Source organism: Pan paniscus, chromosome 16 (assembly GCF_029289425.2).
Source record: "Pan paniscus chromosome 16, NHGRI_mPanPan1-v2.0_pri, whole genome shotgun sequence".
In the NCBI taxonomy this organism is placed as follows: domain Eukaryota; kingdom Metazoa; phylum Chordata; class Mammalia; order Primates; family Hominidae; genus Pan; species Pan paniscus.
Window position 1 is genome coordinate 54,415,895 of NC_073265.2, and position 26,664 is coordinate 54,442,558.

At 43.3% G+C, this 26,664-nt stretch overlaps 1 protein-coding gene across 1 annotated transcript in view; it reads right to left on the reverse strand.

Annotated features, from left to right (window-relative positions):
* Positions 1–19,526, reverse strand: part of CLPX (caseinolytic mitochondrial matrix peptidase chaperone subunit X) — a 38,788-nt gene extending 19,262 nt beyond the window's left edge. Inside the window, exons 1-4 of the mRNA XM_003827965.7 lie at positions 18,905–19,526; positions 13,902–14,062; positions 12,798–12,915; positions 525–679 (exon numbers count right to left, since the gene is read on the reverse strand). Of these exons, the coding sequence (XP_003828013.1) occupies positions 525–679; positions 12,798–12,915; positions 13,902–14,062; positions 18,905–18,983 (513 nt within the window). The 5' untranslated portion in view covers positions 18,984–19,526. The remainder of the gene's footprint in view (positions 1–524; positions 680–12,797; positions 12,916–13,901; positions 14,063–18,904) is intronic.
* Between the last annotated feature and the right edge of the window lie 7,138 nt (positions 19,527–26,664).

The following is a 26,664-nucleotide window of genomic DNA, read 5'->3' on the forward strand; positions in this document are numbered from 1 at the left end:
CTAAAGAGTCCACACTACCAAAGCCACAGTGCTATACGGAGCAGCCCGGCACACTGGCTATGAAAAAACTACTCACTTACATTATTAGACTGAAGGCTGTTTTACCATAAAATAGACCAATTTAAGGGAGATAATTGCAGGCTTTTTTTTTTTAAGGCTAGTCAAGTGGACCAGCCTAGGCTGGTGTTATTTAAGGGTCCATATGAACAAAAATAAATCAAAAGTTGCTTGCTCTATTATAGATATTATTTCAGATTAACTTGGTATTAACAAGTTAACATTTTAATAATTATCTAGCTATATTTCACTGCTACTGAATACAGTAATCATAACATGGGAAAAAGCAACAGACCCCATATTTAAATTCCAAAAGGCAATAACAATTTAGCCACATATGGTCCATATTATGAACCTATAATACTTGTTTATATACTAGTATTAGGATTCAGTGTAAACTTGGGAGAGGGAAGCAATGGAATGTTTTCAAGATAAAATACTTGTAAGACTGAGCTTAAGACTTATACCTTCTTAGGGGGAGGTGGTGGTTTCTGTTGGAATGCCAATTTTACAGCTTCTGCTGCTGATTCAGGTTCTTTAATTATGCTTTTCTTTGAGTCTGCTTCAGATAGCACAACAAAAAAATGATGACACTTTTCACACTTGACAAAACGGGTGGATGCTGTAAAAGAAAACAGACATAAGTAGAGGGAAATAAAAAATACCAATAGTGTTTAACCTTAAAGACTCCACTGTAAATGAAAGCTACGCACCTGACAAAAAGTAGACTTGCTGTTCAATCTACTTTCCACACAAACAGCCTAATTTATATACCAAGTATACTACAAAGATAGATCAGTCAACTACCTTTTGCTCATTTCTATTAGGTCCTTTCATTTTGTGATATACTTCTTTAAAAGAAAAGATTGGGTGAAATTTTTCCAACTTTCCATTCACTAAAAAAGATTTTTTTTTTCTTTGGGAGACGGAGTCTCGCTCTGTTGCCAGGCTGGAGTGCAGTGGTGTGATCTCGGCTCACTGCAACCTCTGCCTCCTGGGTTCAAGCAATTCTCCTGCCTCAGCCTCCTGAGTAGCTAGGATTACAGGGGTGCACCACCATGCCCAGCTAATTTTTGTATTTTTAGAAGAGACAGGATTTCACTATATGGGGCAGGATGGTCTTGATCTCTTCACCTTGTTATCTACCCGTCTCCGCCTCCCAAAGTGCTGGGATTTACAGGCGTGAGCCACCGCACCCGGCCCACTAAAAAAGATTTAAAACCTCTTTGAGAATATGGAGTAATCATCTATTTTATTGAAATACTTGAATGAACAAACTAAAAAAGTAAAATACAAGATTCATATATTTTTCCAATATTATAAAAAATGTCAAACATATACAAAAGTTGAAAGAGATAAATCTATTTTAATTCCTAAAAATGTAAAAAATGTATATTCTTTACATTCTCTTAAACCCATGAGCATTTTTCGGGCGTGTTGGCTCATGCCTGTAATCCCAGCACTTTGGGAGACTGAGGCAGGTGGATCACCTGAGGTCAGGAGTTAGAAACCAGCCTGGCCAACATGATGAAACCCCGTCTCTACTAAAAAAAAAAAATACAAAAATTAGCTGGGCGTGGTGGCAGACACCTGTAATCCCAGCTACTCGGGAGGCTGAGGCAGGAGAATCGCTTGAACCCAGGAGGTGGAGGTTGTAGTGAGCTGAGATTGCGCCATTGCACTCCAGCCTGGGAGATAGAGCAAGACTCCATCTCAGAAAAAAATATATATATAATTATTTCATATCTTTCTTATTTTATCTTTACTCCACTAGTTCCTATTTCTCTGATCAAAAAACCACTAAGAAACTAACAAAATGCTGCTTTCTCAGTCATACAGATTGGATTTAAAGATAATCATGCAGACTTTGAAAGCAATACAAAGGTAGTTTAAAGTGAGGATAAAAAGAGTCTCTTTTTTCTTTTAAAAATTTTTGGCCAGGCACGGTGCCTGTAATCCCAGCACTTTGGGAGGCCGAGGGGGACGGATCACGAGGTCAGGAGATCGAGACCTGGCTAACACGGTAAAACCCTGTCTCTACTAAAAATAGAAAAATTAGCTGGGTGTGGTGGTGGGCGCCTGTAGTCCCAGCTGCTCGGGAGGCTGAGGCAGGAGAATGGTATGAACCCGGGAGGTGGAGCTTGCAGTGAGATGAGATTGCACCACTGCACTCCAGCCTGGGCGACAAAGTGAGACTCTGTCTCAAAAAAAAAAAAAAATTTGTGGATACACAGTGATGAGTTCATGTCCTTTGTAGGGACATGGATGAAGCTAGAAACCATCATTCTGAGCAAACTATCGCAAGGACAGAAAACCAAACACCGCATGTTCTCACTCATAGATGGGAACTGAACAATGAGAACACTTGGACACAGGGTGGGGAACATCACACACCGGGGCCTGTCACGGGGTGGGGGGAGGGGGGAGGGGGGAGGGATAGCATTAGGAGATATACCTAATGTAAATGATGAGTTAACGGGTGCAGCACACCAACATGGCACATGTATACCTATGTAACAAACCTGCACGTTGTACATGTGTACCCTAGAACTTAAAGTATAATAAAAAAAAAAAACTTTGCGGATACACAGTGGATGAATACATTTATAAGGATTTCTCAATTCCAATGGATCAGCTACAGTATATCCTATGTTAAAGGTGATTTATTTTTCTTTTCTCTTTTTTTTTTTTTGAGACAGGGTATCGCTCTGTTGCCCAGGCTGAAGTGCAGTGGTGTGATCACTACTCACTGCAGTCTTGACCTCCTAAGCTCAAGCAATCCTCCCACCTCAGCCTCCCTGAGTATCCAGGACTACAGGCACACGCCACCACGCCTGCCTACTTTTTTTTTTTTCTTTTTTTTTGAGATGGAGTCTTGCTCTGTCGCCCAGGCTGGAGTGCAGTGGTACAATCTCGCCTCACTGCAAGCTCCACCTCCCAGGTTCACGCCATTCTCCTGCCTTAGCCTCCCGAGTAGCTGGGACTACAGGCGCCTCTCGATCTCCTGACCTCGTGATCTGCCCGCCTCGGCCTCCCAAAGTGCTGGGATTACAGGCATGAGCCACTGCGCCCGGCCGATGCCTGCCTACTTTTAAAAATCTTCTGTAGAGACAGGGTCTCATGATGTTGCCCAGGCGGGTCTCAAACTCCTGGACTCGAGTAACCCTCCCACCTTGGCCTCCCAAAGTGCTTGGGATTACAGGCGTGACCCACTGAGGCCAGCCTACTCTTTCTTTTCAAAACATGGTTATAGGATGTTGGCGGGGCACAGTGGCTCACACCTGTAAACCCAGCACTTTGGAAGGCCAAGACGGGTGGATCACTTGAGCTTAGGAGTTCAAGACCAGCCTGGCCAACATGGTGAAACCCTGTCTCTACTAAAAATACAAAAACTAGCCGGGCATGGTAACTACCTGTAAACCCAGCTACTCAGCAGGCTGAGGCAGGAGAACTGCTTGAACCTGGGAGGCAGAGGTTGCAGTGAGCCGAGGTGGTGCCCATCATGCCCTCTTATTATAAACAAAACAAATAAACATAAAACAACACATGGTTATAAGATGTAGATATATGGATATATTTACTTTTTTTTTTTTTTGAGACAGAGTTTCGCTCTTGTTGCCCAGACTAGTGTGCAATGGTGCAATCTCGGCTTACTGCAACCTTCGCCTCGCCTCCAGGGTTCAAGCAATTCTCTTGCCTCAGCCTCCGAAGTAGCTGGGATTACAGGCATGTGTCACCACGCCCGGCTAATTTTGTATTTTTTAGTAGAGATGGGGTTTGACCATGTTGGTCAGGCTGGTCTCAAATTCCTGACCTCAGGTGATCCGCCTGCCTCAGCCTCCCAAAGTGCTGGGGTTACAGGCATGAGCCACCGCACCCAGCGACTTTTTTTTTAAGAGCTGGTGTCTTGCTATGTTGTCCAGGCTAGCCTCAAATTTCTGTTCTCAAGGGATCCTCCCACCTCCCAAGTAGCTGGGTTTGGACATACATGCTTAACTCAGCCTAACCCTACTAATGGTAACCGGGGACCTCAGAAAGCAATTTGGTAGAGAATCTCTTATAGGTACAGGTGGCAAATACAAAGCTAGTATGTCTAAGTAATACATTTTTGTGTAACCCAACTAGAAAGAGAGAACTGCAGAGAAAAAAAAAAATTCATGGAATTTTTTTTCCTTTGGGAAAATTTTAAATATAAATATCTATCCACAGATTATAGGGAACACTGCACTAACAAGCACACCTACGTCTTTACAAACTAATCTAAATGAAAAAAGTAGACAATTCCATATTAAAAAAACAACTTTAGGCTGGGCGTGGTGGCTCAGGCCTGTAATCCCAGCACTTTGGGAGGCCGAGGCGGGTGGATCACCTGAGGTCAGGAGTTCGAGACCACCCTGGCCAACATGGCGAAACCCTGTCTTTACTAAAAATACAAAAATTAGCCAGGTGTGGTGGCGGGTGCCTGTAATCCCAGCTACCTGAGAGGCTGAGGCAGGAGAATCCCTTGATGGTTACCTGGGAGGCGGAGGTTGCAGTGAGCCGAGACCACGTCACTATACTCCAGCCTAGGCAACAGAACTCTGTCTCAAAAACAAACAAAACCACTTCATTATCAATTCAATCAATTCTTGTGTTTCTGTTCTTTTTTTTTTTTTTGAGACAGAGTCTCATTCTGTCACCCAGACTGGAGTGCAGTGGCACGATCTGGGCTCACTGCAACCTCCGCCTCCTGGGTCCAAGCAATTCTCCTGCCTCAGCCTCTGGAGTAGCTGGGACTACAGGTGCATGCCACCACACCCAGCTCATTTTTGTACTTTTAGTAGAGATGGGGTTTCACCATGTTGGCCAGGATGGTCTCGATCTTCTGACCTCATGAAACACCCACCTCAGCCTCCCAAAGTGCTGGGATTACAGGCATGAGCCACTGCGCCCGGCCATGTTTCTGTTCTTAAACACAAGACTAGTTAAAAACACATTCTGGGCCGGCCAAGGTGGCTAACGCCTGTAATCCTAGCACTCTGGGAGGCTGAGGCAGGTGGATCACTTAAGGTCAGGAGTTCAAGACCAGCCTAGCCAACATAGTGAAACCCTGTCATTACTAAAAATATACAAATTATCCGGGCGTGTTGTCTTGTGCCTGTAATCCTAGCAACTGGGGAGGCTGAGGCACGAGAATTGCTTGAACCTGGAAAGCAGAGGTTGTAGTGAGCTGGGATCACACCACTGCACTTCAGCCTGGGCAATAGAGCGAGACTCAGTCTCAAAAAAAAAAAAAACATTTCGGATAAATTCTATTAGCAAATTTTAAGGATTAAGCGGTTTCATCCATGTTTCCTATTTGCTGATCACGTATAAATGCTTAAAGAAAAAGATCAAGCTATTTGAAGCATCTGTGACTAACACAAGCCTAAGTAAATAATCACCACTTCCCATCAATGGGAAAGATAGTTACTGCCTTTATAATGATGAGGCACTAGTTTACAATTGTTACTGATGGTAAACAGGGCAAGGATTAAAGGGCAGAGAAGCCGATGATCTAGTTCAGGCAGTGTGACAGGAAAATCTGGCCTGAGAGCACAAGTACAAAATATTTCTCTAAGGAAATTAGGTCAAAAGGAAAATGATTAAACACCAACAAATCACATCCCTCTTTGCTTATTGTTGAAAGGTTGCTTAAATTTGACTTGAATATTTGCAACACAATTTTACACTGACATATTTTCAACATATCCCTAAATTCAAGGATTCAATGTTATTTATCAAAATGCTATTTTGGGAAAAAAAAATACAAGCATTGCAATGCACTTTTTTGTTTTGTTTTGTTTTTTGAGACAGAGTTTCGCTCTTGTTGCCTAGGCTGGAGTGCAATGGCGCGATCTCAGCTCACCGCAAGCTCCGCCTCCCAAGTAGCTGGGATTACAAGCATGCGCCACCACACCCAGCTAATTTTGTATTTTTAGTAGAGATGGGGTTTCTCCATGTTGGTCAGGCTGGTCTCAAACTCCCAACCTCAGGTGATCCACCCACCTCGGCCTTCCAAACGGCTGGGATTACAGGCATGAACCACCATGCCTGGCCAATGCATTTTTACTCCAAAAACAAGGGGCAAAAATCTAATTTTGTTAAGTTACCAGGAGATAAATTCTTTCCTTTAAACAGCTACTACAAGTATCCTATATTTCTTTACATAAAATGTTGTTGGTTTGGGAGGCTGAGGTGGGCGGATCACAAGGTCAGGAGTTCAAGACCAGCTTGGCCAAGATGGTGAAACCCCATCTCTACTAAAAATACAAAAAGTTAGCCGGGCATGTTGGCAGGCGCCTGTAATCCCAGCTACTCAGGAGCCTGAGGCTGAGAACTGCTTGAATCCGAGAGGTGGAGGTTGCAGTGAGCCACGATCACGCCACTGCACTCCAGTCTGGGCAATAAGAGCGAAACTCCGTCTGGGGGGAAAAAAAAAGAAAGACAAAGGATTTAAATTGACACTTCTCCAAAGAAGACAGACAAATGGCCAATAAACCTAAGAAAAGATTAACATCATTAGTCATTAGGGAAATGCAAATCAAAACCACAGTGAGTCCCAGGAGGTAGCACAAAAATCCCAGCACTTTGGGAAGCCAAGGCAGGAGGATCACTTGAGCCCAGGAGTTCGGGACCAGCCTGGGCAACATAAATGAGACCCTGTCTCTAGGGTGGCATTTGCCTGTAGTCTCAGCTATTCAGGATGCTGAGGTGGGAGGACAACTTGAACCCAGGAAGGTGAGGCTACTGTCAGCTATGATTGCGCCACTGCATCGTAGCCTGGGCGACAGAGCAAGACCCTGTTTCTAAAAACAAAATAAAACCAAAAGAAGCCCATGATGAGATACCACTTCATATCCACTATGAATAAAGAAAGACAGGCTGGGCGCAGTGGCTCATGCCTGTAATCCCAGCATTCTGGGAGCCCGAGGCAGGAGGATCACCTGAGGTCAGGAGTTTGAGATCAGCCTGACCAACATAGTGAAATCTTGTCTCTACTAAAAATACAAAAATCAGCTGGGTGTGGTGGTGGGCACCTATAATCCCAGCTACTTGGGAGGCTGAGACAGAACTGCTTGAATCTGGGAGGTGGAGGTTGCAGTGAGCCGAGATAGTGCCACCGCAACCTGGTGACAGAGTGAGACTCTGTCTCAAAAAAAAAAAAAAAAAAAGACAGACAGACAAGTGGTAAAAAGGATGTGGAGAAACTGGAACCCTCATATTGCTGGTCAGATTGTAAAATGGTACAGCTGCTATGGAAAACAGTTTAGCAATTCTGTAGAAACTAAACAGAGTTACCACATGACCCAGCAATTCCACTCCTAAACATATACCCAAGAGAATTAGAAACATATGTCCACACAAAAACTTGTACACAGATGTTCATGGGAGCATTATTCAGAACAGCCAACAAGTAGAAACAATGTAAATGTCCATCACCTGATGAATGTCTAAACAATGAAATATTATTCAGCCACAAAAAGCAATGAAATACTGATATATGCTGCAAACTGGATAAACTTTAAAAACATGCTAAAGAAAATAAGGCTGGTATGAAATGCCACATATCGTATAATTCCATTGTATGAGATACCCAGAATAGACAAACCCATTGATAGAGAAAGTAGTTAATAGTTAACAGGGCTAGGAGGGGAGGAGGGTGGAGAGTGACTAAGGGCTATGGAGTTTCTTTCTGGGGTGATGAAAAATGTTCTGGAATTAGATAGTGGAGATGATCATTCAACTTGGTAAATATCTTTTTTTTCTTTTGAGACGAGACAAAGTCTCGCTCTGTCGCCCAGGCTGGAGTGCAGTGGTGCGATCTGGCTCACTGCAGCCTCTGCCTCCTGGGTTCAAGAGATTCTCCTGCTTCAGCCTCCTGAGTAGTTGGGACTACAGGCGTGCCCCACCACACAGGCGAATTTTTTGTATTTTTATTAGAGACGGGGTTTCACCGTGTTAGCCAGGATGGTCTCGATCTCCTGACCTCGTGATCCACCCACCTTGGCCTCCCAAAGTGCTGGGATTACAGGCGTGAGCCACCATGCCTGGCCTCTTTTTTTTGAGACGGAGTCTCGCTCTGTCACCCAGGCTGGAGTGCAGTGGTGTGATCTCGGCTCACTGCAACCTCCGCCTCCCGGGTTCAAGCAATTCTCCTGTCTCAGCCTCCCAAGTAGCTGGGATTACAGGTACATGCCACCAAGCCTGGCTAATTTTTGTGTTTTTAGTAGAGATGGGGTTTCACCATGTTGGTCAGGCTGGTCTCAAACTCCTGACCTCATGATCTGCCCACCTCGGCCTCCCAAAGTGCTGGGATTACAGGCATAAGCCACCGTGCCGGGCCACAACTTGGTAAATATTTTAAAACCACTGAAGATGAATTGCATGGTATATGAATGATGATATCTCAAATAAATTTTTAAAAGGAAAGGATTAGGCCTACATGTACAGCTGTCCCTTGGCACATATAGGAGACTAGTTCTAGGACCACCCACATATAACCAAATCCATGCATACTCAAGTCCTGCAGTCGGCCCTGTGGAGCCCACACATATGAAAAGTTAGCTCCTCATATATGCTGGCCATTATGTGTTTGGTTGAATAAAAGCTAGCTATAAGTGGGCCTGAGCAATTCAAACCCACTGTTCAGGAGTCAACTGCATTAACATACACAGCTCTCAAAACATTGCGTACTGAAAACAAGCAATTTGCAAAAATATGAATATGCTATTTATACTTTAAAAAAAATCACACGTTCAATGAAGATATGTTATAGAACTTTATAGCTTCATCTATCAGGGTCTATTCTTTTCTCATAAAGGAGGATCTATATATGCATTCTTCAAGTAATTAAAAATAATTAAAATTATAAAAAAGTAGACAATTACTTAAACAGGCCATTCACAAAAGAATTACAACTGACCAAAAAGCATATAAAAAGATGTTTACAAACTAGTATCCAAATAAATGCAGACTTAAAATGCAGGCCAGGCATGGTGGCTCACACCTGTAATGCCAGCACTTTGGGAGGCCAAGGCAGGTGAATCACCTGAGGTCAGGAATTCGAGACCAGCCTGGCCAACAAGGTGAAACCCCGTCTCTACTAAAAATACAAAAATTAGCCTGGCATGGTGGTGGGCACCTGTAATCCCAGCTACTTGGGAGGCTGCGGCTGAGGCACCTGAGGCTGGCACTTGAATCCAGGTGGCGGAAGTTGCAGTGAGCCGAGATCGCGCCACTGCACTCCAGCCTGGGTGAGAACAGTGAAACTGCCTCAGAAAAACAATAGAAACAAAAAACAAACAAAAAAACAGGCTGAGTTATCCCTTAACCAAAATGCATGGGACCAGAAGTGTTTCAGAGTTCAAATGTTTTCACGTTTTGGAATATTCACAGAAATACACTGGTTAAGCACCCCTACATGAAATCTGAAATCTGAAATGCTCCAATGGAGCATTTCCTTTAAGCGTCATGATGCACTCAAAAGGATTTCAGAGCATTTTGAATTCCAGATTTTCAGACTATGGATGCTCAACCTGTTAGTAACCTGAGATCAAATAAAACTCTCTTTAGGACTATGAAGACCCAACTTTTAATGATCAGACACAGAAGGATTCAAAAGGATGCATTCTGAAAAGACTTTTATTATGGGTACACAAAACTAAGGGAGGAGGGGCTCACTGCACTGCTAGGGCCTACAAATAGTTACAGAGGACAGGGACAGTGTCATGATCATCTGCATATTTTCTGAGCCTAGCGATGTCTGAATCAACACATTTGCTATTAATTTTGCACATAAGTGTGTGCTCTTTTTTTCATTCTTTCCTTCCACATTTTCTACTCCCATATCACCACCCACAATTAGAATTCTCAAAGCAAACAGGCCTCAGCCTTGAATTGATTACACTAAAGTAGTGTTTCCACACTTGGTCTAACTAATAATATACATATACTACTAACATACAAATTCTAGGACCCCATCCCACATCTACAGAATCATAATTTCTAGGGAAGGAGTTTGGGAATCTCTAAGTTTAACAGTCACCTTCAGTGACTAATACAACCTGGCAAGTTTTGGAAAGAATGCATAGAAGGAAAATAAATTTAATCCCAAGAGGAGCTAGTTTACTCCTAAAGTATCTCCAGATGGTAGAAATGTATGATATAGGAATTTCTGAATAGCAATTCTTCACTGCTATGTGACCTTGAATGAGTTACTTAAACTTGCTAAATCTCAGTTTATTTATAAAAAGGAGAATACTCTTTGTTCTGGCAAAATTAAGGGTGCAAGAATAAAACTATATATGTTGGCATTTATTAAATATTAGTTTCTTTCCTTTTCTACTCTAAGAAATTATTCTTTTTTCTTTTTTTTCTTTCTTTCTTTTTTTTTTTTTTTTGGAGACGGAGTTTCACTCTTGTTTCCCAGGCTAGAGTGCAGTGGTGTGATCTCGGCTCACTGCAGCCTCCGCTTCCTAGGTTCAAGCAATTCTCCTGCCTCGGCTTCCTGAGTAGTTGGGATTACAGGTGCCCGTCACCACGCCCAGCTAATTTTGTATTTTTAGTAGAGATGGGGTTTCACCACGTTGGCCAGGCTGGTCTTGAATGCCTCACCTCTGGTGATCTGCCTACCTCAGCCTCCCATAGTGCTGGGATTACAGGTGTAAGCCACCGCGCCTGGCAACAAATTATTCTTTAGGTCTATAAAGGTTGAAATGTTTCTTTGAAGAAAAAAAAGGAGGAAAATTTCTTGATTAAAATATAAGACACTGACCTTATAAATTGAACAATTTTCAGCCTCTGTATAATTTTATTATATCACATCAAATTTGTTTAGAAGGTTTTAACATCCAGTTCTACCTTTTTTTTTTGAGATGGAGTTTCACTCTGTCGCCCAGGCTGGAGAAGTGCAGTGGTGTGATTTTGGCTCACCATGACCTCCACCTCCCAGGTTCAAGCGATTCTCCTGTCTCAGCCTCCCGAACAGCTGGGACTTCAGATGCACGCCACCACGCCCGGCTAATTTTTGTATTTTTAGTAGAGATGGGGTTTCACCATATTGAGCAGGCTGGTCTCAAGCTCCTGACCTCAAGTGATCAGCCCGCCTCGGCCTCCCAAAGTCCTGTGATTACTGGTGTGAGCCACAGCGCCTGGCCCACTTTCATTTTATGTTGTGATCCAAATTAAATTTTGTTCAGAACCCCTAATATTCCAGCTATGGGATGGAGCTACTTTAAGTCTTTCCAGTACACAAAAATACACTACATCTAGTACCTTTTCATATGGTGGCCAATTATGGTTAATGGTAAGTGTGAAATTGTAACCAAAGTCTCAATATTAGGGTTAGGAGATAGAGAATACTCTCTAGCCAACCATCAGACACTGAAGTCTTACAATCTTGAAGCTTTCTTCAATTGGATTGTATAGGAAGGCTGACATGGTGGTACAATTCATTACCATTAACTCTAAATTATGTTAAGTAATGAGTTTTTTGATTATTTGATTCATTAATGAAAATATCTGTAGTAGAATCTTTGCATTTCAGAGAGTTACTGACACTAACAGCAAAAGTAGGATACATGATTTTTTTCCTTCTTTTTTTCTTTTTTTGAGACAGGGTCTTGCTTTGTCGCCGAGGCTGGAATTCAATGGCTGGCTCGCTGCTGCCTCACCTCCCAGGCTCAAGCGATCCTCCTACCTCAGCCCCTAAGTAGCTGGAACTATAGCCATGCACCACCATGCCTAGCTAATTTTATTTTTTTATACATATGGGGTTTTGCCATGTTGCTCAGGCTGGTTTTGAACTTCTGGGCTCAAGCACTCTGCCTACCTCAGCCTCTGAAAGTGCTGGGATTACAGGTGTGAGTCACTGTGCCCAGCCCTGATTTCTTCCTTCTCTGAGTGTCTGAATCATTAATAATTATCAGATGCTTCCTGGAATTGAGGGCTTACCTCCTTTGGTAAGTACTAAGGGAAATTACCTTAATATATGAATGACTGGCCTTCCCAGCCATGTGAGATATTCAATATGTATTTGAAAAAAGTAGTAATAAATACAGAACAAATAAATCTTGGTTCTCCTATAGCCTAATGATCACATCCAGAAATTCACAAAATCTAATTTGAAATAAACACAAGTAAGCAAAATAAAGAAGCAAATGTTTTTCTTAAATTATCTCTTACACAACAGTGCAAACTATTACCAGTCCTGAAGATTTTCTAGTATATAGTGAACATAAGAGAGAATCAGGTAAGCTCATACAATTTACATATAATTTATATAACATACAAAGTCACATACATTTATCTATTTCATATAATCCATATTTCTACACATTTAATACAATTTATATATATATATATCTTTTTTTTGAGACAGGGTCTCTGTCACCCAGGATGGGGTACAGTGGCATGACCATGGCTCACTGCAGCCTCAACCTTCTTAAAAGAAGTAGCTAAGACCACAGGTATGCACCACCATACCTGGCTTTTTTTTTTTTTGGAAAGACAGGTGTCTCAACATGTTGCCCAGGCAGGTCTTGAACTCCTAGGCTCAAGGGATTCTCCCATCTCCTCCTTCCAAAGTGCTAGGATTATAGGCATAAGCCGTTTGCACCTGGCCTATATTTATACATTTTACATAATTTACATATTTTTATACACTTAGTAATTTACAGAAAATGTAGGGAAAAAAGAACAGTAGAAGATGTAATACTTACATACAAAGGTCTCTACATGTGTGCACAAGTCGCCACATTTAGGACAGCGCAGCTGGTTTCCACCTTTCCCAGAATTCCCAGAGCCTGATTTCTTACTACTTCCCTCATTTGCTGATTTCTAACGTTTATGAAGGAGAAAAAAGGAAGAGTGTCAATTATTAGTTTCAGGCAACCAACTTAAATGTAAACAATACTGTTTGTAATTAATTTTATAATCTTCTATATTTCTAGGATGAAATTATTAGTATATTTTATAATTCTATTACTGGTGTCAGAAGATCTATTTACTTCAAAAATCAAATCAGTTCTAGTAAATACATATATATCTGCAGTCCTCCTTTGTATAACATGTGCCAACATATATAATAAACAGCTTTCATTCAATGACTCAGGCACTAGAAAATTTACTAAGGGTAAAAAACATTTCAATGAAATTGAATCAGGAGTTATCATGGTAGGTAATGACTCTGACTATTCTTAGATCTAACTTTTCTCATCTCTAAAATGGGAATAATTTTACTCACATCAGAGTCACTGTTAAGTATGGATATGTAAGTGTCTCACATTTTGTCTAACATATAAAATTAACTCAAGTGTTAGTCAAATTCATGTAATGAAAAAAACTGGTAAGTCACTGACTCAATACAACTACCAACATAAGTTATACTAGCTACAACATAAAGTTATACCAGAAATATGAAATTTTTAGGCTACCAGAGTAGCCCAACATTAAGTTATACCACAAATCTGAAATTTTTAGGTAGAGGATAAAGTGAGGTTTATACTGTCATGGGTTATAAGAGTTATATGAAAGCAGGAAATGATGGCTATTCCTAATTCAATCCTACTGACTGTCATTTAATGACACTTCTTTACTACTTTGGGGTGTAAGAAATTTTAATTACTGCTTACTATGTGCAATGCTTATAAAAGTATTTTAAGGTTCAAAATGAAACATCTAATTACATAAAATTATTCAGATCATTTTAGCTATCTCATATTTCCTACAGAAAACATATAAGCCAGTAAGAGACAGTACTATTATATTTTTTTAAAGGAGGGAACTCACAATGTGTACAGATGCCAATAAGATAACATAATTACCTTATTTCCATCTCCAGAACCATCTTTACTTATCCCATCTTTTGAGGCAAAGTATGCTGGTGTTTCTGTAAAGGATCTAAGAGGAGCTCTTCGCAGAATCTGAGTTTCAAATGTCCCAAGCCTTCCTAAAACTGACATATGAATGCGACCACCAGAAATACCTGAAAATAAAAGGAAATCTACATCAAATATAGACATGCCTCAATAAATTCCCTGGAAACAAAAATTCCTTGAGCATAAAGGAGGTTGAAAAAAAGCTATCATTTTCACAGTAGTATAAACTGAGAGAAAAAAATGACACCAACGGAGGCAAAGTCCTTTCAAAAACAGGCCAGCAGGTCTGGGCCTCTGAAAGATTCTAAATAAATAAAGGTGTTTCTTTCTGTATGTGTCCTTTGGAAATAAGGCAAGATCACCTACGTCATAACTTTTTCAAAGTTTGAATGGACTTCAACATCTGCCTCACCTGTAAGATTTTGAAAAAGGCCATTTATGCCCTATATTCTTATTATTTCTACCAATGAGAATAAACATCTGACAGCAACTCATCTGTTATTATATAAGAATACTATCTGGGCCGGGTGTGGTGGCTCACCCCTGTAATCCTAGCATTTTGGGAGGCCTAGGCGGGTGGATCACTAGAGGTCAGGAGTTCAAAACCAGCCTGGCCAACATGGTGAAACCCCGTCTCTACTAAAAATAAAAAAAAATTGGCCACGCATGGTGGTGGGCGCCTTTAATCCCAGCTACTCGGGAGGCTGAGGCAGGAAAATCGCTTGAACCCGGGAGGTGAAGTTTGCAGCGAACTGAAGTCGTGCCACCGCACTCCAGCCTGGGTGACAGAGCGAGACTCCATCTCAAAAAAAAGAAAAAAAAAATCTGTAACAGTGGAAATAAACTTCAAACGTTCTTTAAGGTCAGGCGCGGTGGCTCATGCCTGTAATCCCAGAGTTCGAGACCAGCCTGGCCAACATGGTGAAACCCTGTCTCTTCTGAAAATACAAAAATTAGCTGGGTGTGCTGGCAGGCGTCTGTAATCCCAGCTACTCAGGAGGCTGAGGCAGGCGAATTGCTTGAACCCAGGAGGCAGAGGTTGCAGTGAGCCAAGATCATGCCACTGCACTCCAGCCTGGGCAACAGAGGGAGACTCTGTCTCAAAAAAAAAAAAAGTTCTTTAAAAAATTGTGTTATTCCACTTATACGTGGTACTTAGAAGGCAAAATCATAGAGTCAATGAGTAGAATGGCGGTTCCTGGGGGTTGGGGAAAATGGAGAGTTATTGTTGTAATGGGTACAGAGCTTCAGTTTTACAAGATGATGGCAATGGTTGCACAGTATCAATGTACTTAATACTACCGAACTATACACTAAAAATAGTTAAGTCTTGTAAATCTTATATGTATCTTACCACAATAAAAAAATTGAAGGAGCCAGGTGTGATGGCTCACGCCTGTAATCCCAGCACTTTGGGAGGTTGAGGTGGGTGGATCACTTGAGGTTAGGAGTTTAAGACCAGCCTGGCCAACATGGTGAAACCCTGTCTCTACTAAAGATACAAAAAGTAGCCAGGCGTGGTGACAGGTGCCTGTAATCCCAGCTACTTGGGAAGCTGAGGCAGGGGAATCGCTTGAACGAGGCAGAGGTTGCAGTGAGCCGAGATTGCGCCACTGTACTCCAGCCTGTGCAACGGAGCGAGGCTCTGTCTCAAAATAAATAAATAAATAAATAAATAAAGATAGTATCAATCTCAAAAGTAGGCTTAGAAAAAGTAATTGAGGGGGCCAGGTGCGGTGACTCATGCCAGTAATCCCAGCACTTTGGGAGGCCCAGGGGGGCAGATCACGAGGTCAGGAGATCGAGACCATCCTGGCTAATACGGTGCAACCACATCTCTACTAAAAATACAAAAAATTAGCTGGGCATGGTGACACGCGCCTGTAGTCTCAGCTACCCGGGATGCTGAGGCAGAAGAATCGCTTGAACCCAGGAAGCAGAGGTTGCAGTGAGCCGAGATGGCACCACTGCACTCCAGCTTAAGCAACAGAGTCTCCATCTCAAAAAAAAAAAAAAAAAAAGAAAGAAAGAAAGAAAAAGAAAAAGTAATTGAGGGAGAGTGACAGATGCAATCAATCAAAATGACCATTCACCAATCATAAAATCCTCATAAAAATGATAAAGCTCTGTAGCAAACTAATTGGGATTTCTAACACTTTTTGTGCCATGAACCCCTTAAGCAGTCTGGTGAAGCCTCTGAATAGATCTTCTCAGAATAATATTTTTAAACGTATAAAATAAAATACATAACAAAGGAAACAAATTATAATGAAGTAGTTATCAAAAAATTTTAAAAATATGCCTCTTTATTAACAAGCAAAATTAAATAAGATCTAACAGCTTTTTAAATAATTACTATGATTTCAAAGTAGCAAAAAGTATGGACAATATTCTGAAATATCAGCAACTATAATGTGATATGAAAATATTTCTGATTTTGATTGATGACAAATCCACAGACACTTCTAAGACTACTGTGGATGTGTTGCCTACATTCATACGCCAAGGAAACGTTGTGTTTCAGTTAAAGCTTAGTGAAAATAAAGTTCACAGAATCTCTGAATTCTATTCAAGGACCCTTTGGAGGCCTGTAAACCCCAGGTGAAGAAGCTCTGAAAGCCAAAAAAGAGAAGTGTTTCTGTAAAGTATATTTCACCAGATTACCTGGCAGCAACCAGAAAAAACAATTTAAGTTTCACTATTTACAAAACTTTATCATACAGACAAAGCTTTCTAAATTTCAGAACAACTGTTTTTAAAAAGAAATACTAGTCAGGGTGCGGTGGTCACGCCTGTAATCCCAGCACTTTGGGAAGCCAAGGCGGGTGATCTCCTGGGGTCCAGGAGTTGGAGTCCAGCCTGACGAACATGGCAAAATCCCGTCTCTACTAAAAATATAAAAATTAGTGGGGCGTGGTGGCGCGCGCCTGTAATCCCAGCTTACTCAGGAGGCTGAGGCAGAAGAATTGCTTGAACCCAGGAGACGGAGGTTGCAGTGAGCCGAGATCGCGCTACTGCACTCCAGCCTGGGCAACTTAGCAGATTCCATCAAGAAAGACACACAAAAAGAGGCCAGGCGCGGTGGCTCACGCCTGTAATCCCAGCACTTTGGGAGGCCGAGGCGGACGGATCACAAGATCAGGAGATCGAGACCATCCTGGCTAACACGGTGAAACCCCGTCTCTACTAAAAATACAAAAATTAGCCAGGCGTGGTGGCGGGCGCCTGCAGTCCCAGCTACTCGGGAGGCTGAGGCAGGAGAATGGCGTGAACCCAGGAGGCGGAGTTTGCAGTAAACTGAGATCTGGCCACTGCACTCCAGCCTGAGCGACAGAGCGAGACTCTGTCTCAAAAAAAAAAGAAAGAAAGAAAGAAAATAAGACAGAAAGACAGATAGTAGATGGAAAGAAAGACAGAAAGGAAAGAAAGACAGGAAGGAAGGAAAGGAAGGAAGGAAGGAGAAAAGAAAAGAAAAAGAAAGAAAACAGTCGTTTTGAAAAGAAAAAAAAATAACTGCCTATCTCCTATGATTCAAAAATGTTCACGGACTCTTGGCTACAAGAGATCAGTAACACTTTCAAAGAAGCCGTCCCTGACCAAAGGGAACACACACATACTTCATCCACCCACTGGAAACTATTATTCTTTGTCTACTCCACTAAATTTAAACATGAGGGTGAGGACTTATTCACCATTCTACCTCCAGCACTAAAAGAAGGCCTGACACACAGTGGACCCTTGACAAATATTAATATATATCAGATAAATGGATTAAAATATGTCACTTTAAAGTGTTTGCAAATCGAATTCCTGGAATCGGGACATCTACTGGTTGAGGCTTAACATCGATTTAGGATTAAATTTACTCCCTTACATTTATATATCATTTTACAAAATGCTTCTGCCCACATTACCTCATTCAATCCTTCCTTCTGTAGTAAAGAAACTGGAAGATATATTTAGTAAACAATAAGGATTTTATAATTGGCTTAGAAGTTAGATAAAAGGGGCCTTTTAAAAAATCCATCCAAGGGTCATAAACCGATAAGCCAAAATAAAACGAATTTGTCTAGAAGTCAGTCATTATAACAGGATCTAGCCTCGTGGTCTGACATCCACAGATTTGAGGAAGAGAAAAAAAGTTTATTTTCCAGACTCTCTTGGCTGGGGCGCCATTCTTTCACAGCTTCAGATAAACAGAAAGAAAAGGTAAACAACATGCCCCACTCTTAGGAAACTACCTCCCGGTCAAGTTGGGAAAGCCAGCAAAGGACTGCTGAAACACCCAAGTACTTCCGAACCAACTCCTGCGGGACTTCTCCCCATCTCTCCCGCCGCTGTCCTGCGGGCCCCGGGGCTTGCCTGACGCCGGGAAGTATTGTGAACCTTGTTTATGTCCCAGTGTCAGGGCCGCACAGTGACAGTAACATCTCGGGTATCGCGCGGCTTGCGTCCGGGACGGCCATCTGGGTGCCCCGAGTCCTGGGGGACCCTAGTAGGGACAGATCCTCAGCCGAGCCCCTCCTGGAGCCCCCAACGGGCCCGAGGGGGATCCCGGTCAGGCTGCGGAAGAAGAGCCGCAGCCATGGCAGGCGGCGGTCCCCGGCAGGGCTGAGTGGGATCTGGAGACATTTTTTAATAACAGGAGCATTTTGTGCCTTTCAGGGTTTCTACAAAGTGGCCGCATTCCGGCCCCAAAGTCAGCAGGCCTGAAAGCGTGCAGGCAGGCGCGTGGGAAGGAGTTTACTTCCAATTTGAGCAACGGCTGCTCCAGAGGTTGGCAGAGCCCCATTCCACGGGGAAAGTGGTGGGTGCCGGGCGAAGCGCCGCGCATTCCCTCACACTCCCCGGGTGCAGCAGGCCTCGTGCCCTCCCCGGGGCCCCCAACCATTGGCCAGTCCACCCCCCCGCGACAGGCTGAGGGCTCAGGAGTGGCACTATTTCGTTACCTCTCTGCGCGGAGGCGAGTGAGGAGGTGATGAGCCGGACGGCCGCCGCGCCGCAAGTACAAGCACCGCAGCTGGGCATCTCCGCGAGGCCTAGGCCGGGGCTTCGCCCCTTGAGGACCTCCGGGTCACAGCGGCGTGAATCCTGCCCGCAAGGCGCGCTGACTCGGTTCCGAACCCTTTCGCGGGCCCTAGACCCCGTGGAGAGTTCACCTGCCCGGCAGCCAGGCCTTCACGCTTCTCTGCCCCACAGCCGTCTATTCACCACAGTAGACACCCAACCCCCCCTCCCTTCCCCTCCTTCTCCTTCTCCCCCCACCCCCAGCCTACCGGGCCCGGGGAGCTTGCGCGCGCCTGCGCCCTAGGCCCGGGGAGGGGGCGGAGGGCGTAGGCACGCGCCGTGTTTACGAGCTGGTGAAGCTACGTGAGGCGAAGGCGAGGGGGTGGTGCCCTGGGCGCCAATGAGTTCCCTACGGCAAGCGTCTAGCCCCAACTGGGGCGACTACAGGTCCCGACGCTCAAGGTTGCCAAAAGCCCTTTTATCCTAAAGTTGAAAGGTTTTGCGATAGACGCGGAGAGATGCATGCCGGGACTTGTAGTCCCGAGTCGTCATAGTCGAGCTCTTCTTCTGGTCACTTTTAGTGGGCGGCAGGGAAGGTCAAGGTGAGGCTGGTGGCTTAACCCTCCAGGGGGGAAGTCTCTAAAGTGCCTTGGTAGGCACTAGATGCTTCAGATTCACTAAATTTCTTCCCCCGAGATTCCACATCCTGTGTTCCTTATCTTCTCATTCTCCTTAGTTTCATCACTTGTAACATGGAGTTGGTATTGTCAGTTAGTTCCCTGAGCAGCAACTGTTAGTTGGTAACAGCTCCGTCTCCTTGTTCTTTCAGGCCTCGTGGTGATAAAGCTTCTAGCTGTTGCTAGTCCGTGGGTGCTTTAAAGTCTTGAGGGTTTTCTTTTCTTTCTTTCTTTCTTTTTTTTAATTTAGTAAAGATGAGGTCTCCCTATGTTGCCCAGGCTGGTCTCAAACTCCTGGGCTCAAGTGATCCTCTCGCCTCGCCCTCCCAAAGTGCTGGGATTACAGGCGTGAGTCACCACGCCCGGCTGGTTTTCTTAAACCTGATCACACCCTAGTAAATACTCCCTTCATTAAACCCTTTTCTGTTAGGCTTTGTTTGAGCCCTCTTGCAGGGCTTGCTTCTGCACAGCTAAACAGATGGACCAGCTGCACAAGATGGAGAATGGTGACAAGTGAGTCACGCCCTTGTCTCATCTGGGTTAGTGCCAGACTGAGTATTTACGTTGTGTATGAGATTCTGATTAACTCTGAACCCCAGAGAAATTGCCAAGTGAGCTTAGGTACCTTTATTTCTGAGCTTTGGGGGTGCGGATGGGGAGGCAGCAAAGGGAGAGGCAAGACCAGGTCACACAAGTCAGTGAGCCCTCCTCAATCTCCATCCAGTCCAGAGAAATATGGCTTCTAGCTCCCTGTGTCTAGCTGTGAGAAGGGCCATTGGCCTTGGCCCAGGGCACAATTTTTCTCTCTCTTTGGAGAGGTGACTCCTGGTACTCCCTCAGCATAAAGTGGCAGAGACCAGAAGAGAGCCCACGTCTTCCCTCACCAAGACCTTGGCCTTCCTCCCCTGAGTCCATTAATAGAATTTTGAGAGAGGAGAGTCTCCAATGTTCCCTCAATCCAGTGTTTCAAACTATGTTCCCAGAATTTCTCAAAAGCTATAGCTTTGTAGTAGAGGTGAAGGAACCCAGTAGATGGACCTTCCCTGCCAACCCGCCATGCCACCCCAAAATCAACCACAGCAGCTCTGCCTTGAACTATTTCATTACTGGGGTTTTGTTTGAAAATAGTTCTGCATTAAGACAATGTATGAAATTCATTGAGTCAAGGACAAACCTTTCCTTTTATAAATGAACTGAGGTCCTCTAACACCCAATTTAAATTCTTTTCATCCCACTCCCACCTTATTTTTCAATTGTGTCACATTTTCTTCTCATTATAAAAATAAAGAAGAGATTGTTCGCCAAAACCTATAGATTGCTGTAAGCAAGCTGAGTAAGAGTGTTGCTAAATCAAGGCTCAGGCTAGGGGAACCACTCCAGTAAGACTTCCTTTTCCCTGTCTATTCTAGGGAATTGACTTCACATTCATTCAGTCAACAAATATTTATTAACCACTAGTTACATGCCAGACACTGGGGAAATAGCGCTGAATTTTTTTAAATTTTCCTCCTCTCGTGGAGCTTCCATTCTAGTGGAGAAAGATAAGACAGTAAGTAAGTAAAATATACTGGTAGTATGATGACATGAGAATATCCTTATATTGTTGTGTAGCATATCCTTATATTATTTCCAGAATCACTGAGTATTTAATTTTATTTACAGGTTGATGTGTGTTTAGCCTTGTATTCCCAATTGGACTATGAGCTCTTTGACACAGGCACTTAATTATATACTTGGGGCCGGGCGCAGTGGCTCACGCCTGTAATCGCAGCACTTTGGGAGGCCGAGGGGTAGATCACTTGAGGTCAGGAGTTTGAGACCAGCCTGGACAACATGATGAAACCCTGCCTCTACTAAAAATACAAAAATTAGCTGGGCATGGCGGCGGATGCCGGTAATCCCAGCTACTCGGGAGGCCGAGGCAGGAGAATCACTTGAACCTGGGAGGCAGAGGTTGCAATGATCCGAGACTGCGCCACTGTACTCCAGCCTGGGCGACAGAGGGAGACTCTGTCTCAAAAAAAAAAATATATATATATATATATATGTGTGTATATATATATATGTGTATATATATGTGTATATATATATATGTGTATATATATATATGTGTATATATATATGTGTATATATATATGTGTATATATATACACACACACACACACACACACACACACACACCACACACGGGCAGAATCCATAGCAGAAATTCAGTAAATACTTGATTAAGTACTTATCTTCCAGCAATACGTTTGCTTAGCAGAATCATGGGATGGTGTCTTCATGAAATACAGCACATGGCCGGGTGTGGTGGCTCACGCCTGTAATCCCAGCACTTTCAGAGGCTGAGGTGGGGAGTAATCTGAGGTCAGGAGTTCGAGACCAGCCTGGCCAACATGGTGAAACCCCATCTCTACTAAAAATACAAAAATTATTAGAGCGTGGTGGTGCGTGCCTGCAATCCCAACTACTCCGGAGGCTGAAGCAGGAGAATTGCTTGAACCTGGAAGGCAGAGGTTGCAGTGAGCTGAGACCACACCACTGTACTCCAGCCTGGGTGACAGAGTAAGACTGTCTCAAAAAAATAAATAAAATAAAATAAAATTCAACACATAAGCAAGCAAATTACAATGGACAAAGAGGTGAGTGTTAATACACATAAGTTCTACAAACGTAAACAATGATTAATCCAACTTTTTGGGTTCCCAAAAGGAATTCCCAGAGGTTGCCTGATTAGCAGAGTATAGACTTTGCCCTAGAAAGTACAAAACAGAGGGAGTTGTACACAACTTTAACTTTTTCTCAGCAATGTGAACAAAGGTCATGTAGCTTTGGTATGAGGCTGGTGATGGTTTTATCACACAGGCCGCAGAAATTTGGTAGTTTCAATGCATTCCTCTAAAACTATGCTCTGTAGGTCAGAATTTACCGATAGACTATTGGGATCAGCACCCAATAAGCATGGACTGGGACACTAACTTTGTGGTAGGCTCTTTGATGTTATAAGTCTTGTAGTGGTATTTAGACCAGAGAACTTGTACCACAGGGATAATCAAGACTTCCCAAGTGGTATTTGAGCATAGGTGGGGGTCAAGTTTAAATAAAATAAGATCCATGTTAGAAATGGTTCAGATGTTAAAGATCATTCTTTAGGAACCACTTGGTTGTTTGGCAGAGGAGCATGTTCTGTTTTACAAGTGTATGTTCTCTGACCTGAATTTCACAGGTTGGAAGAGTGTCCTTGCTGCATGGTGTGTGGCAGAGTAGCCATGAGATGGAGCAGAACTTGGGGTCTGAGCAAAGAGTACTGGGTCTCCAGAGGCTCACTGGGCTTCTCTCTCACTTGGCACTGCATAGATAACCTCTGGTCAGGTTCCTATCAGGCCATCCTCTCAAGTTATGAATTCAAAAGCACAGAGCCGGCTGGGCGTGGTGGCTCACACCTGTAATCCCAGCACTTTGGGAGGCTGAGGCAGGTGGATCACGAGGTCAGGAGTTTGCGACCAGCCTAACCCACATGGTGAAACCCCATCTCTACTAAAAATACAAAAATTAGGTAGGTGTGGTGGCGTACTCCTGTAATCCCAGCTACTCAGGAGGCTGAGGTGGGAGAATTGCTTGAACCCAGGAGGCGAAGGTTGCAGTGAGCCGATATCATGCCATTGCACTCCAGCCTGGGCGACAGAGCGAGACTCCGTCTGAAAACAAAACAAAACAAAACAAAACAAAACCCAGAGCCATCTGAGATTATCCCTGTGAGAAAATGGATCCTTCACCAGGAAAGTGATGGCAAATACTTGTGGTCACATCAGCCCTTCCACATCACACCTACTTTCAGCTGTTTTCTGACAGATTAATGACGCTTTAAAAAGAAAGTCAAGTGCAGTTTTCCAGCTCAAATAGTTTACACTGGAGGAGTTAACTCCTTGAGTTATTTACTTTTTGCGAACTACATAGCTGAAGGCACATAACTTTTTTTTGAGACAGAGTCTCCATCTGTCACCCAGGCTGAAGTGCAGTGGCACCATCTCAGCTCACTGCAACCTCTGCCTCCTGGGTTCAAGTGATTCTCCTGCCTCAGCCTCCTGAGTAGCTGGGATTACAGGCATGTGCCACCATGCCCGGTTAATTTTTGTATTTTTAGTAGAGGCAGAGTTTCACTATGTTGGCCGTGCTAGTTTCAAACCCCTGACCTCAAGTGATCCGCCTGCCTCAGCCTCCCAAAGTGCTGGGATTACAGGCATGAGCCATTGCACCCAGTCAGGCACATAACTTTTTATGTCTTCATTTTATGTAAAACTTTTTCTTTTGTCTTTTTTTTTTTTTTTTTTTTTTGTGAGATGGAGTCTCACTCTGTGGCCAGGCTGGAGTGCAGTGGTGCGATCCTGGCTCACTGTAACCTCTGGCTCCTCGGTTCAAGCGATTCTCCTACCTCAGCCTCCTGAGTAGCTGGGACTACAGGCGCACACCACCACGCCCAGCTAGTTTTTGTATTTTTAGTAGAGACGGGGTTTCACCATGTTGGCCAGGATGGTTTTGATCTATTGACCTCATGATCCGCCTGCCTTGGCCTCCCAAAGTGTTGGGATTACAGGTGTGAGCCACCATGCCGGCCCTCTTTTTCTTTTATACTTGATTTTACCTCCCAGCATTATGAGTTGCTACAAGAAATATTTTAACAAATTAGAGTCCATGAGTCTTAACTCACTCAATATTAGCCCTGATTTTTTTAGATGAGGAAACAGGCCTATTGAAAAGGCAGAGACTTGACCAGGGTCACATAACAAGTGAAAAACAGAGAGAATAGAGCTGGAGTCTTCTGGCTTTAAAACTGTATTTCTCAAGCTTTTCTTTTTTAACCCAAGACTCTTTTCGATAAACATAAAAATCTCACTTCTCGGCCCGGCGCGGTTTCTCACGCCTGTAATCCCAGCACTTTGGGAGGCCAAGGCAGGTGGATCACCTGAGGTCAGGAGTTCCAGACCGGCCTGGCCAACATGGTGAAACCCTGTCTCTACTAAAAATACAAAAATTAGCCGGGTGTGGTGGCACATGCCTGTGATCCCAGCTACTCGGGAGGCTAAGGCAGGAGAATCGCTTGAACCTGGGAGGCAGAGGTTGCAGTGAGCTGAGATCGTGACAATGCACTCCAGCCTGGGTGACAAAGCAAGTCTCCATCTCAACAACAACAACAAAAATCTCGCTTCTCCTCTCCTCCACCAGAAATTCTGGGACATCTTCTCAGAGAGTCATCATTCTTTTGGGAATCTTTGTATCCTCTGAATAAAGACTTTTTTTTTCATGGCCAAACCCTGCTCCTTCATATCAGCAGACATTGATTATCCCTGGAAGGATATAAATATAAATATTGAGGAACTCAATATTTTAAAAGATAAGGACCTGCATCTGTAGGTGGTGCGAACTCAAGATAATATTAACACATCGTATTGAACTTTATAACTTACAAAGGGTTTTCACATCCACTTTCTCATTTGATTATTACAACAACCAAATGATATATTGTTATTATCAGCATTCCAGTTTTGAAGCTGAGAAAATCAAGACACAGAGAGTTTAAGTGACTTGCCCAAGGTCACAGCAGAACCAAGACTTAAATCCAAATCACCATATGGGTTTCCATTACTTCTCTATATCTTATTCCAAAAGCTGATGAGATTTTAGGGGTCTGCAGAATCTCTACCCCCTACCCAGGAACATCTCACATCAAGGAATAAAAATCTGCCCTCCTATTAAGGAAGTGACCCACCATCTTTCCTTTTCTTAAGAATTACTTTGGTTGTAGCCGGGCGCGGTGGCTCAGGCCTGTAGTCCCAGCACTTTGGAGGCTGAGGCTGGCGGATCACGAGCTCAGGAGTTCAAGACCAGCCTGGCCAACCTGGTGAACCCCATCTCTAAAAATACAAAAATTAGCTGGGCACAGTAATGTGTGCCTGTAGTCCCAGCTACTCAGGAAGCTGAGGCAGGAAAATCGCTTGAACCTGGGAAGCGGAGGTTGCAGTGAGCCGAGATCATGCCACTGCACTCCAGCCTGGGCAGCAAAGTGAGACTGGCTCAAAAAAAAAAAAAAGAATTACTTTGGTTGTTTGTTAAAATACATTAGGCCCCTCTCCTAAAGATTTTGACAAAATAGTCTGGAGGAGGGCTCAGGAATCTGTTTTTATTGCTGGATGCTAGAATCAGGAGATGGTAAGATTTATTTGCAGAAATGATATGTTTCCACTGTGCTGATAGAAGTCTGGGCCTTTTTTTCTCAAGGTCTCTTTTAGGCTCCTTCCAACTGCTACTACTTTCTTCCTCAGGGAGTCACTGCCCAACCTTGGTATTGTAGGGTGACCAAGAGGACTACAGCGAGGCGCTCATCATTTTCCTGGGCCTGCCCTTGGGGGCTGGAGGTAACCTTAGATAGCATGAGATCCCCCTTGTCCTCAATTAGACTGCCTCTTGTTCCTCATCCTGATGTTCAGGGAGATGGTCAGCAGATGGTGCTAACTTACCACCCTTCCCTCTGAATCCTTTGGGGGCATTCTTAAAATTAATCCAGTGGAACTTTCAGTGTATCAAATCTTGAAGAGAGTGCTAGGGAATTCTTGTTTGTATTTACTAAAGAGCACAGATGTCAGGAGTAGAAGGACTGGTGTGTGAATCCCAGCTGAGTTCCTTAACAGCCATGTGACCTCTGGTAAGTAAGTTAATTCCATAAGCCTGTTTTTCAACTATAAATTGGGGTGCTCTTGACCTCCTAGAATTAATGTGAGGAATAAATGATCCCTTGGCACTTGCTATAGTGAGTAGGTGCTTACTAAGTAATAAAGATATTTTCCTGTGCAATGTTGTGAATTATGGCTTTCCCTTTATGCCTTTAAAAATTCCTTTAAATAAAAAAATCAAAAAATATAAATAAACAATGAGTTGCATACAAAATAAATAAAAAAATAAAATAAAAAATTACTTTTTCGGTCATGCTTCTTAGTCAGCTAGTTGAGGATCTTACCCTATTCACAGTA